General features: G+C 37.6%; 1 protein-coding gene across 1 annotated transcript; it reads right to left on the bottom strand.

Moving 5' to 3' along the window:
* Positions 1-6,336: 6,336 nt before the first annotated feature.
* On the bottom strand, positions 6,337-7,707 carry LOC103701912 (transcription factor CYCLOIDEA-like). The gene has a single exon (XM_008784130.3). It carries the CDS (start codon positions 7,450-7,452, stop codon positions 6,337-6,339), a length of 1,116 nt encoding a protein of 371 aa, XP_008782352.2. The 5' UTR covers positions 7,453-7,707.
* Positions 7,708-12,769: the final 5,062 nt, after the last annotated feature.

Raw genomic sequence — 12,769 nt, forward strand, 5'->3', positions numbered from 1 at the left:
CCACACCTCCTATTTGTTCAGGGCGGGCGGCGTGAACTCTGATTCGATCCGGGTATTCAATCCCGCCGCTGAACAAAGTTTGGAAGAATGATAATTTTCATTCAACTCATGTGACTCTTCATATAACAAAGTTTGGATGCTTACAACCCTTTATATAGACTTCATATGACTTTAGAAATTTCTACATATAGCTTATAATTTTTGACCCTTAATATTTGTAACTCATGACGCTTGATATATGCATGACCCATAACTTTTAAATCTCCTATAACTCATGACTCTTCACATTCTACAACTTATGACTCTTAACCTTCTATAACTCATGATAACTCTTGTGACTATTGACTTTTCACCTTCTTGACCTTGACTTGACTTTGACTCTCTAACTAGGATGCTATTTAGATGCCACATCGCCTTAGGTTATTATCCAATACCCCCTTTTAAACTTGATTTTTCTCCTCCATCAATTATTCCGAGCTTAAATTTTAATCTCTGAAAGGTGTCGACTCTGAGAGGCTTGGTAAATATATCTACCACTTGATCTTGAGATTTGACATGTACAAGCTCGATCTTTTTGTTCTTCACGTGCTCTCTTATAAAATGATATCGATTATCAATGTGCTTGTCAATTTTTACAAAAATTATTAGTAATTTTTAGTAGAAATTTCATACTAGCTTTGTCAAGTTTGGTGGCTTAAATATATGACAACTATGAAAATACTTAAGTAGTAGTAAATTCAGCATCAGTGAAAGAAGGTAAACATTGGTTACAACAATCAGGGCACTATTTCTCTTACAAGAAACTCAAGGTTATCTTGCAAGGATGAAGCACGTAAACATATGTTATTGCAAGTTTGGGGCATTTTTCTCTTCCAAGAAACCCGGTGTTTTGTGCAAGGACATAAACATAGGTATGTTATCACAAGTTTAGAGAATCTGTCATAATGAAGATGCTGAGATTCGACTTTCAGAAGTGTGACCTTTTTTTTTAGCTGTATATGTGTGAACCATTAGGGTTTTGTGGATATCTTTATTTATGTTGGGATTTTGACTGGTGGTGAATTATGTTTTTTTTTTTTTGCCAAAAGAAGTTATGGGATTTTAAGAAATTGTATTAGGATTTCAACAATTTTTATAGTCTTGATCCCTTCTTTGTCATCTCTGACTATGGATACCAAACCACATAAGTCGTTCTGGGAATTCAATTCACTTTTATTCGAGTTGGAACCCTCTGCATTTCAAAGTTGAACCATAGGTGAAAATCTTGAAAATAACCAAGAGAGAATATCTTAATATCTCCCAAAAATAACCTTTTTTATACATCATTCACGGTTCCATTAGAAACTTCTCTATTTCCTCTGCTGCATGAGATGGAGAAGTTGCTGTCTTTAGGCATCTTGGCAAAAGCATAAGCTTTGTGACATGCATGTGTGGGGGTTTGTGGGGGTTTTTGAGAAGGCTTTTCCCTAGCTTTTTTTTTCAGAAAAAAAAGAAGCGTGGGAAATCACCAGAATGCTCTTGCTTTGGGATCTAGGGCAGGCATGCAGCCATGTGTATATAGTTCATAAATTTCTTGTATAGTGAACTCTCTCTCTCTCTTATTGGATGGAAAAACATTGGTTACTATTAATCACTTTAACACTAAATTAATAGATTCTATCCATTTGTATGGTCATGATGACTCAAGGAATCTCTTAGATAAATGTCTTCTACTTTCTCCTCCTCTTCTTCTTTCTTTCTTCTTCATTATTTTGTATACATAAACAAAGTAGAACTAATATGTGGGTGTTCACACAACAATTCAAATAATGTTGGTCTTGATCGGATGATCAAGAATCCATCACCGATGATCCAAACTCTTAGATATGATCTACGATCGTTAAATTGCTTATATTCAAAAATTATATAATTTAGAATTCCTAGAATATGCATTCAGTAATAAAAAAAAAATGCATTGTTTATATTATGTAAGATATTTTTTTACCAGAAGACATACGGGCAATGCATGGAATAAGGATACCTAAATCATATAATTTTTTGACAGTAAATAATTTAGAGATAGTAGATTGTATCCAATAGATGGCTCGGCAATTATCCTTCAATTAAGAGCAACTTTGTTTGGATACTTGTCTCTGCACTCGCATGTTGGCCCGACAATAGCTACACTTTCTTGTTTTACCCTGTGAATGTGACAGCTCTTCTCCTCGTTGGAAATTATGGGGTCAACTTTGACAGGTATGTATTTAAGAACTCTGATTTGGGCTTTTCCTATGAATTAAACATTATAACACAATCAGCATGTGATGACTAGATGTTTAAAAAATGTTAATCTCTCACAAATTTTTATTAGGTGAAAAGTGAAGAAAATCTTTTCCTGGCATTCGGTTGGTTTACCACCTCTATACTTCTACCATCCCTGGCATGTTTTCAACTTTAAAGAGCTTTTACATTACAATTTCTCGTCCTAGCAGCCTTAAAAATTGAAAATCTTTTTTTTTGCATCCTGCTGTGGTTCTGATCCTCAGATGCAATTGATTTTCTTAAAGAGCAAGATGGGACTCCACTGACATTTATTACTGCTATTATTTCCAAGCTGACAGTCATTTACTCGAGGTGGGCTACTTATCTGGAGTGAAAACCGTAATATGAGAGTTGCTTTGGATCAATGATATTAATTAGTGGTTTTTGCCGCATTTCTTGGATACGTAAAAGCAAAATTTTGTTGCCGGCTTTAAGGCTTTTCATGGCAAGTTGTTCCCAAAGGAACTTCGATTCAGCTATGACTTCAGTTACAGGACTGGTTGATCCTTTCTTTCAGATTTCAATGCAGGCTTTGAATGTGCTTCCCCATGCAAAATCATTCATAAGAAGGTTGACTCCCGGATGTTAAACTGCAGAGGCGGTTACATGAAGTACTTTACTAAAACGTTTATATGTCAAGAAGTTTTTAGGTTAAAGTGAGATCAGAATTGAATCAACTTAAATTGGCAAAGAAAATGCCCTTTCTGAATGGAAAAATGCACAAGAGAAATTACCTATTTGGCTACTTGCGATACAAACTAGCTGTTCCACTCATTGTAAATACTCATCCTGTGGTTTGAGAGGTAGAACCCTAGTTGTAGTGCCAAACCTTTCATTAGGTCTTTCCTTGGGTATTTTTGGAGGTGAGGAGTGTCTAGCAGAGGCTGTGCAACCCACAAGGTATGGTGAGTCCTTCTTGGATGTCTAGGAGCATCCTTTTGATCTTATTTTAAATGTGAATTTTGACTGTCTTTTAATCTAATTATTCAGCTGAGGCCTTTCGTATGCTTATTCCAAAGTGATAGATTTTTCAACCAGAATTGTTGCCTTGGACAAGAACTAACTGAATAGCCATGTTGAGTTGGTGTATTTGCGATTAGAGATAAGCACTGAAACATGCTGTGTCCCTATATGATGGCAAATAAATAAAGTGTTTTTTGCAGCTGCTATAGCAATTGAAGCAGGAAAAAAAATGGATGCAAACAATAACCACTATAAGAGATTATTGTTTATAGCACTAGGTTGCAAAAAATTACAGAGCTCTTTTGCCCCCCAGCCACTCCCTTTATTTATGCTTTTGTGCAGATAACATTTATACATTCACTTTATTCATAAATTTTCTATCCAATCAAAGATTTTTTGCTTGTAACTTCTGATTCATATAGTTATTCCCAGTGTTATAATTTAAACTTTCAGTACTCTATTGCTTTGTCAACTACCTTGCTGTTGGCTTTAATTTTAACTCCTGAGGTTGTGACATAGAGAATTTAAGAGGAAAGGTCAGAAATGTAGAAACTAAGCACACAGTGTACATACACCATACAGCGACACAAACCAGCACTTACAGCAAGCCTCTCCTAAGCACAACAGCGGGCACACAATCAACACCCAAATTCACTCCAAAATTGGAGCTTCAGAGTATTAAATGGATCTCTTAACATTATATATCATTAATTAAGTTGTTTCAGTTTATTTTGGCATTACAAACTTACAATCCTGAAGAAGTTGAACAAGTCAAATTGTAGAGATTAACTATAATTAGGAGAATAATAAAAAAATGTCTATGATAATTATGTTTGGACTGAAAAATGGTACGAGATATTGAAAACAGATCAACATAGTTCTCTTAGAGCAGCAAAGATGTATAAGGAGAAAGAAAATGATTACATATTTGTATGATTCTTGCACTATACATATATACCATCAAAAAAGATTCTTGCACTATATATACTCGACCACTTAATAGAATGGACAAGTATGTCATATAATTGTCACTTTTTTCTTAAAATTTCCAGAACTTGTGTACAGAAATCAAGTTAAACAGCAATTGTCTTCTGCAACTGATCGTTGGCATCTCCATTGTGCAAGAGCAATGGTCTTCTGCAACTAATCTGCTGAACCATTGTGCAAGATATATATACTCAGGTTCATCTAAATGAAGTTATTTCTATCTAGTGTATTTTTGGTAAGACTACAACTTATCTGGCAATGACAAAAGGAATCTACTCAAAGACTCTGATAAATGTTTCATAAATAGGGATATCAGAATTAGATCACATGGATACAGCACAAGTCAAAATTGAAGATGAAGAAAATGTCATCTTGAAATAAATAGTGAATGTAATTTTCAAAGAATTGCATTTATAAAGTGAAGCAAATTGTGAAGAATATTATCGAGCATAAATAATTTACTATTTTTCGAGGTTACCTGAAGATTTATAATGCTATTATATTTAGGATATTAATTTTACTGGGTTTAGGTAACATCTTTCTGAAAACTCATTGTATATAAATTATGCAAATTTATTCAGTTGTGTATTATGAACGGAAGGATGACTGCTTTAAAGTTTAAAGATGCTTACTCTTTAGACATTCTATTTTGATGAACGCTCTTTAGACATTCTTCACAACTAATTTCCATAGCTAAGATAACCTGTCCATTATGTTCCTGCAGATTTCACCACATATCAATTTTCTTTGCAGTATTACAAACAAGAATGTACTCAGCTTGGTTAAACTTTTTATTACAAATTTTGGAACAATATTTGGGTATAAGATTCACATCCATATACATACACAGACATGTATTAATGGCCCAGATATTTGATAAATTTCTTATCCAAAATACTTAATAGGCTAGTGCAAGAGAAGCCATCAAACACATAAAAACAGTTGGCCACATTCACACTCGTCGAATGTGAGCGGCTATTGTACCTATATATATATATATATATATATATATATATATATATATATATATATATATATATATATATATATATATATATATATATAAACAGCAGTATCATTATCTAAACCAAGTGTTTGGGCTTGTGTGCATGACATGCATTTACAAACATGGTGATTGCCACTATCCTGATGGTTGTTTATCGTAAGCGTAGTCATGTCAAAAAGATGAAAAGCACTAGTTGAAACTTTCTTTTCATAAACACTGCTTCGATGTATCAGTGACTTCATGATGATCACTTCGATTTTTTGTAGCTAAAATGTTGAATGATTGGTGCATGAATTGATAAAAAAAAATGCAATTATTTGCTAAAAATAGGTGCCGGCATGTGCTTGGAAAGTTAAATGTAGCCCTAAACATGAAAATGGAAATTTCAAAACTTGAAGAGATAGTGTTGGGGTTTTCAACCCTCTAATAAAAGTTCTCATTCTGTAGTTGGAGCCCATAATTCATGCCAAAAATCTTTAAAATAATTGTTCTAAAGAGAGAGGATCTCAAATACAAAAGGTCTTTCAAAAAATCTAATTATGAAAAGCCATGGAACACAATTTTCAACTTCTAATTATGAAAAGCCATGGACATGTACACTGGTTCTTCTCAGTTTTGAAACTACAGATTTAAGCCGCTATAGTTGATCTACAATCGTGACAATCTCCATCAGCAAAAAGTTTGCTAGAACACTGATTGAACATCTCAAAAAGAAAATAATGAAAATATTATCTCAATAATCATTACATTGTAGGCACCTACCATGAATGCTTATATAAAATATATTAAACTTTTAACTCAATTTCTAGCTCGTCTCTCCCCTTTCAAATCATTTGATGCGGTGGTTTCAGTTCAACGGCCAGAGAAAAACAAGTGAAACTCAACAAGTAACATATGGTAGAAACAGTGGGCCGGTTAAAGCAACAAGAAGTGTTTGATCTCTTAAAGTAGAGAAAGCTAGAAGACGCAAGTAGCAATGTTCACAAAGCATCAAGAAAACCAAACATTACACACAGATCAAGATGGAAAGCTCAAAGCAGGAAGGAAGAATTTCATAAGGATAAACCAAAGCTGCGAGGTCAGGCAATGGGACTACTGCTGTTGAAGGCCTCCCATGGCCTGGAGTGGAACTGTACATCATCCTGCAGCAGGACTTTTTCCATATCCCATTGCTCTTGGAAGATGCCAACCGTGTCGTTGATGCCCACGATGCTGTGGCCATAGTCGTCCAAGATAGAAATTGGGACTGATCCAGCCGCCAACCGGACCTCTTGGGCTTGCTCCTCGACATAATTGTCGCACTGATTTGGCGTGGAAGAGCATCTCTCTTCCACTTCTGCCACCAAGTCTAGCGATGACTTCAGGTCGTGACAACCGGATTCCTCCTCAATATTGTCAAAAGGGAGCGAGGAGGATGCCCAGTGGTTCGTTTTTTCACCATCCTTCAGCATTGCGCTGCTCATCCGTTTCTTCTCTCGTGTCCTCTCCCTTGCCCTAGCCCTTGCCTTGGCCCTAGTTTCTCTAGATGTTCTCGGACTGAATGCTGCTTTCCTCAAGGGTCTAACAGCAGCTCTTTTCGCCCTGCCCCTCTTTGCTTCGCCGGAAGTAGCTGCCATCTGTGAAGACTTGCCCTTGTGGTCGGAGACAGTGGAGACATCCTCGCACTCGGACGTGGATGAGTCATTCTTGGGGCTTTCATTGCTGAAGGCACGGGCTCGGCGTCGGGAGGCGGCGGCGAGGTCCTTAATGGCTGCTTTGGACATGGTCAGGAGCCATTGGACCGTCTTGCTGGCCTTGTCAAAGCCAAGCATGTCCTGGAGGTCAAAGAATTGGCGGGCCACCCCGAGGGAGAGTCTCATCCTTCGGTCCCTCGGCCCCGTCGCAGTGACTATCTTGCTGTGCCTGTCTTTTCTCACCACTCTTCTGCTCTTCGTTGGTGGTGCGATGGTGGCCATGGAATTAATGTTGATAGATGGATCGGGAGGGGGCGGCTGTGGGGTGGTGGCCATGGAAGCAGCGAAGGGAAGGATGAGGTGGGCGGAGAGGAGATCCTGAAGGCTGTCGGAGTTCGAGTTGGGGATTGAGAACGGGAAGAAAGAGGTGGGATGGTCCGGTTCAGGTGGAGGAGGGTTTAGCTCCAGTTGCCCAGAAACTGACCTTTCCATGAGGTTTGGGGGATTAGGAAACGGTAACATCTTGGTGGAGGGGTGGTACTGTAGGCAAGGTAGGAGTTATAGGCGGCGGTGGTGGAGATCTATGGGTAAGTGGCGGACCATGCACCGTACGTGGAAGGAGAGGAGGGAGTTAGAAAGGAGCTCCTGAGCTTGGGCGGTGAAGGACAGAAGAGATAGTGCGATCGAGTTGTTCAGCTCAATCGACTTTTATTAGATCTCGATCGAGGGTCCTTTCTGGTTTCGAAAATATATATGTAATCAGAGCGAACTCGCAAGAGAAATGGACTGAGAGAGGTGGTAGGGATAGAGGGAAAGACAAAGGGTAGGGGAGGGATGGCTTGGGAGGGGTTCTGGGGACGGGGGAAATGGCGGAAGACTGATATATAGCTGGTTTTTATCAAGGACATGGAGTTCGTTTTTCTTTTCTTTTCTTTTCTTTTGAGAGTTATTAAATAGAGGGACAAGGAGCTTTTCTTCCTACCTGTTACTGGCTTTTAGAGAGTGACATCTGAGTGGGCTTCGGATGTTTAAGTGGCCTGTGACGTGGATACATACATACATACATACATACATACATACATACATACAAGCATTACAGATATGTATGAATGCATGTTATGGTATTGTTTCAACAAATACATGTCACAGTTCTGCTTAGAGGGATGGTATCATGCTCCTAACCCAACATCATGAGTCAGGAGTCGCGTCAACCGCCGAACAAAAAACTTTTACATGAGTATGTAAGGCATTTCAACATGATATCATAAAGCAAACAGAGAAATAAATTTAAATAACCATCGTTCAAATTTTATTGAAATAACTAGAATCAAATTTTAATATCTCATAAAATCAATAATATTTAAAAAGTTTTATATCAAACTCTACTCAAATCGTGATCTAAATTAAATATATAAAATTCGGTCTCTAGTCACTCTTCTGACTATAATCCTATTCCATCTTAGTTCTCAAATCTGTGAAAATAGTAAGATATGGAATAATAAGCTAAACAACCCAGCAAACATTAAACACTTTAACCAGTTCAATCAAATAATAAATTAAATAAGTATTTATAAAAAATAAATATATGGAATTCATTAATTCAAAAAATAAATCTAAATACGCACCATTATCAAAATATTATGCATACCAAATTCATTCTTTCTCAAAATCAAATTTCGTCCATAAATCCATTTTTTTCAAATCATCAAATTTATCTCGACAGCCATGAACTATGATCACATCAAAGTGCCACCACATAACCTCTAATAATAAAATGCCACCACATAACCTCCAATAGCAGGGTATCAAAATACGAACGTATAATCCCCACTAGCAAAGTATCGAAGTGCCAACATACAATCTCCACTGGCAGGGTATTCAAATATCAAGGTACAACCCCTACTGGCAGGATATCAAAATATTGTCTGACTGCATGTCCAATCCATTTCAAATCAAAACTCTTATTCTCAAATGCATGCTCAGTATTTAAAACCATAGGATATATAAAATCATACAACATCAAAATCAATCGAACATAAATTAATACGTTCGATCGAGAATCATACAATTTTCTAGAAATGGCATATATAATAATAAAATACTATGCATCAAGTTCATCAATCAAAAAAAATCGATTCAGAAAATATTATATTTTGTCTTTAGATCTAGAAAAAGGTTTACATTACTTATCTTGTAGGCGAAACAAAACAATAGGTCCAAATAATTTCAACAATCTCTCTTAGAACCTATGACTCCGGCTAGCGCTCAATTGAAATCTTCAGCGAGCATTATGAGCCAAGGTCATTAGAAATCAAGAGAAGGAGAAGGAACCAACGGTGATCTAGCGGTAGTGATCAAAAAAATCTATCAGGAATGAGGCGAAGGTGACGTGGGGGTCTTTACAAAGCCGTTGGAGGCTAGGTTTCTTAGCTTCTATACAAAACCGAAATGGAGGAGGAGTGCAGCTCCTACTCCAAGTCGAACAAGTCTCTATTCTTTTTTTTTTCTTCTCCTACTCCAACTCTTATATCTAGGCCAGTCAAGTGGATTATACCCAGTTCCTTACTAGTTGGGTTGGGTGTTGGATTTTTCCCCCTTAAAAACAATTTCATTCTCAAAATTTTTCTACCTGAGTCTTTGAAGAGTAAAGGATGCTTCTTTCAAGTCAAGTCATAATACTTCTTAAATCAAAGTTATCGTATTTGAGTAGTTTCAAAATAATTCAATTCACCATCCTTTCGTTACGCAACTTTGATTTAAGCCACCAATATTCTCTGGATTCACTAAATGTCTTTCAATAAAAAGACCCAAAAGTATCAAATAGATAATGTACAATTTTTTTTCTTTTATTTAGAAATTCTAGATTAGATTGTCTCAATTCTTCAAATAATATATTTTGTAGTCATAATAGATTTATATCCCAATGTTTCTGTTTCTACCCACCTATAGTCGTCTTATGTCTAATTCTATATGATATAATTTATCCACTTATGCTCTGATACCATATTAATTTTCATACCTCCAACCCAAAATCGCGAGCCAGGAGTTGCGGTAACTGCCTTACACTCATAGAAAACTCTCTCTACGAGCATGCAAGGCATCTCAATATGATATCGTAAAGCAAAAAATGGAATAAATTTAAATAACCAATGTTCAATTTTTAATTTAAATAACTAGAGTCAAATTTTAATGTCTCACTGGACCAATAATATTTAAAGAGTCTTACATCAAACTCTAGTCAAATTCTGATCTAAATCAAAGATATCAAATTCAGCCTCTAGTCACTCTTCCAAACATAACCCTGTGCCATCCTAGTTCTCAAATCACAGTAAGTTATGAAATAATAAGCTAGACAGTCCAGCAAGCAATGAACACTTTAACCAAATTAATCAAGCAACAAATGAAATAATTATTTCTAGAAAATAAGCATACGAAATTCATAATTCAAAATTAAATCTCAGTATGCAACATTATCAAAATATTACGCATGCCAAATTCAATCTTTCTCAAAATCAAATTTCGTTCATAAATCTAAATTCTTTTAAACCATCAAATTCATCTCAACAATCAGAAACTATGACCACATGAAAGTGCCACCGCATAATCTCCAATGCCAGGATATCAAAGTGCTAATGTACAAATTCCACTAGCAGAGTATCGAAGTGCCAATATTGTACAACTCGGTAAGATATCAAAGTGCCAATGGACAATCCTTCTGACAGGGTATCAAAATACCAACGCACATCTCCACTAGCAGGGTATCAAAATATAATCTGGTTGTGAGTCAAAATCTATCTTAAATCAACACTCCTTTTCTCAAAAGTACGTTTAGTATTCTAAATCGTAAGATGCATAGAATCATATGAAATCAAAATCAATCAAGCATAATCAATATGTTCAATCAAGAATTATACAATATTAGCAGTGGAAGTCTAGAGGAGAAAGAGAAAGAACCAATGATGGTTTAGCATGGTGATCAGTAAAATCCGTCGCTAATGAGGTGAAGGGTATGTGGAGGTCTCTAAATAGCTATTGGAAGCTAGATTTTTTTAGCTCCTGTAGAAAATTAGGATGGAGGAGGAGTCCGTCTCCTACTCCAAGTCGAACAGAGCTCTATTTTTCTTTTTTTTTTTTAATCTCCTCCTCTGCAACTCTTATATTTGGAGAGGAAGAAAGATATACTGATTTTTGATGCTGGGGCTCTCATCCTGTGTGAATGGTTCTCGGACCGCCACTCTATCTTGTCTTTATACAAATAGCATATATCTCAGATAAGTACGACTGCAACTCGTTCCTGGAGGATACCCGTGTCCCCATCCTGCAACTACGAGGGACAATTATTTTGCGTTGCCCCTATCCTTTCCTGCCCTCGCGCCTGCAACCCTCCTTGCGCTCCCTTTGACCACTCTCTCTCTCTCTCTCTTCAGTGAGCTATAGGGGTTCGTTTAGATTAAGAGCTTAGTTGCTTGCTTCTTTGTTTGCCGCCCACAAACTTTTACCTCTCTCTCTCGGATTCTAGCACTAGTCAAGCGTGGAGGCTAGTTCGTACAACGCACGAGCCCTCATCTGCCCTATTCTAGCTCCTATTCTAAAGCCAAGACTCCATCTTTTCTCTACCTTTCTATGTCTACCCTTAAAGGCCAATCAGGGGTTGGCACAACTCATCCACACCAAACAGCATCTAAAGTGGCAGTAGTCCTCTCATCGCTTGAAAGCCTCTCCCTTGCCTTGCCTCGTATACCCACATTTCCATTTATACATGCCGTTCTCCCTTTTCCTTCCGCTCTGATCCATGGCATGCCACTTATGTCCCTGTCATTATCTCCTTTCCTACCATCCCTTCCCCCCCCGCGCGCGCCCGTGCACATGGCTTGATACCACTTGAAAGGGATGTAATTGGAGGGGGCAACAAATGGAATGCCACTTATGCTCTCATTTGCCAGGTTAACTCCATGCCCATATAATTGTTCGCTAGCAACAGTGACAATTACCATACTTAATCGCTCTGCTAAAGGTTGATAAGAAGATTGATAGAGTTTGTTTCTTTAGGGTACATGAACATGAACCTTGTTGGAGCTTGGGCATGGACTTTAATTAGTGCTTTCACTTCACGGACCGTTCACACTTCTGCAGACCACAGATTGATAGGATACTCTTTCTACCTTTCCCACCTTCGCTTTGGATGGTCGGCACTCACTAGTTGACGTATTTGTCCCAAACACAGAGAGATCGAGGCCTTAGGCTTAGGATTAGATTCCATCTGCGAAAGCGAAATGGAGGCCCGACTGGACAACCAAGACCTATGAACGACTCAGCATTACTGGATGCCATCTTCTTGGGAGAGGATTGTACTTGCCCCTTCCCACCCTGGTCCTTGTTAGTCCATATTTTTTTATTTTATTTGCATCCACAGAGATTCTCTCCTACGGGACCTTTCCCGTAGGGTTTGAATGCCTGCTCAGACCCAAACCCATCGCATCCGTCCATGTATGGCGCTACAACTGCGTGTCGCTTTTGCTCGGTGCGATGCATGCCTTGCATGAGCGGATGAGTCGCCACGAGAACAATTAAAGCGACTCGGCGATTCCAGCAGCTGCAAGCTTCTACCACCAAACATTTATTTTATCAAAATTACGAACAGCCAAAGCCATTTCCATCAGCACTTCTATGGAGCAATAGATATATGAAGAGCAGACTTTATTTTTTTTGAATGGAAGCTGTAACAACTCAAGATCTTAGTCAAAATTGCTAATCAGAAGGTATTATTTGAATTTCTTGATCCTGCATAAGTATCCAAGATTTATCCAGCGAATAACCAATGTGAGACTAAACATACGCC

Source organism: Phoenix dactylifera, chromosome 9 (genome assembly GCF_009389715.1).
Source record: "Phoenix dactylifera cultivar Barhee BC4 chromosome 9, palm_55x_up_171113_PBpolish2nd_filt_p, whole genome shotgun sequence".
Lineage (NCBI taxonomy): Eukaryota > Viridiplantae > Streptophyta > Magnoliopsida > Arecales > Arecaceae > Phoenix > Phoenix dactylifera.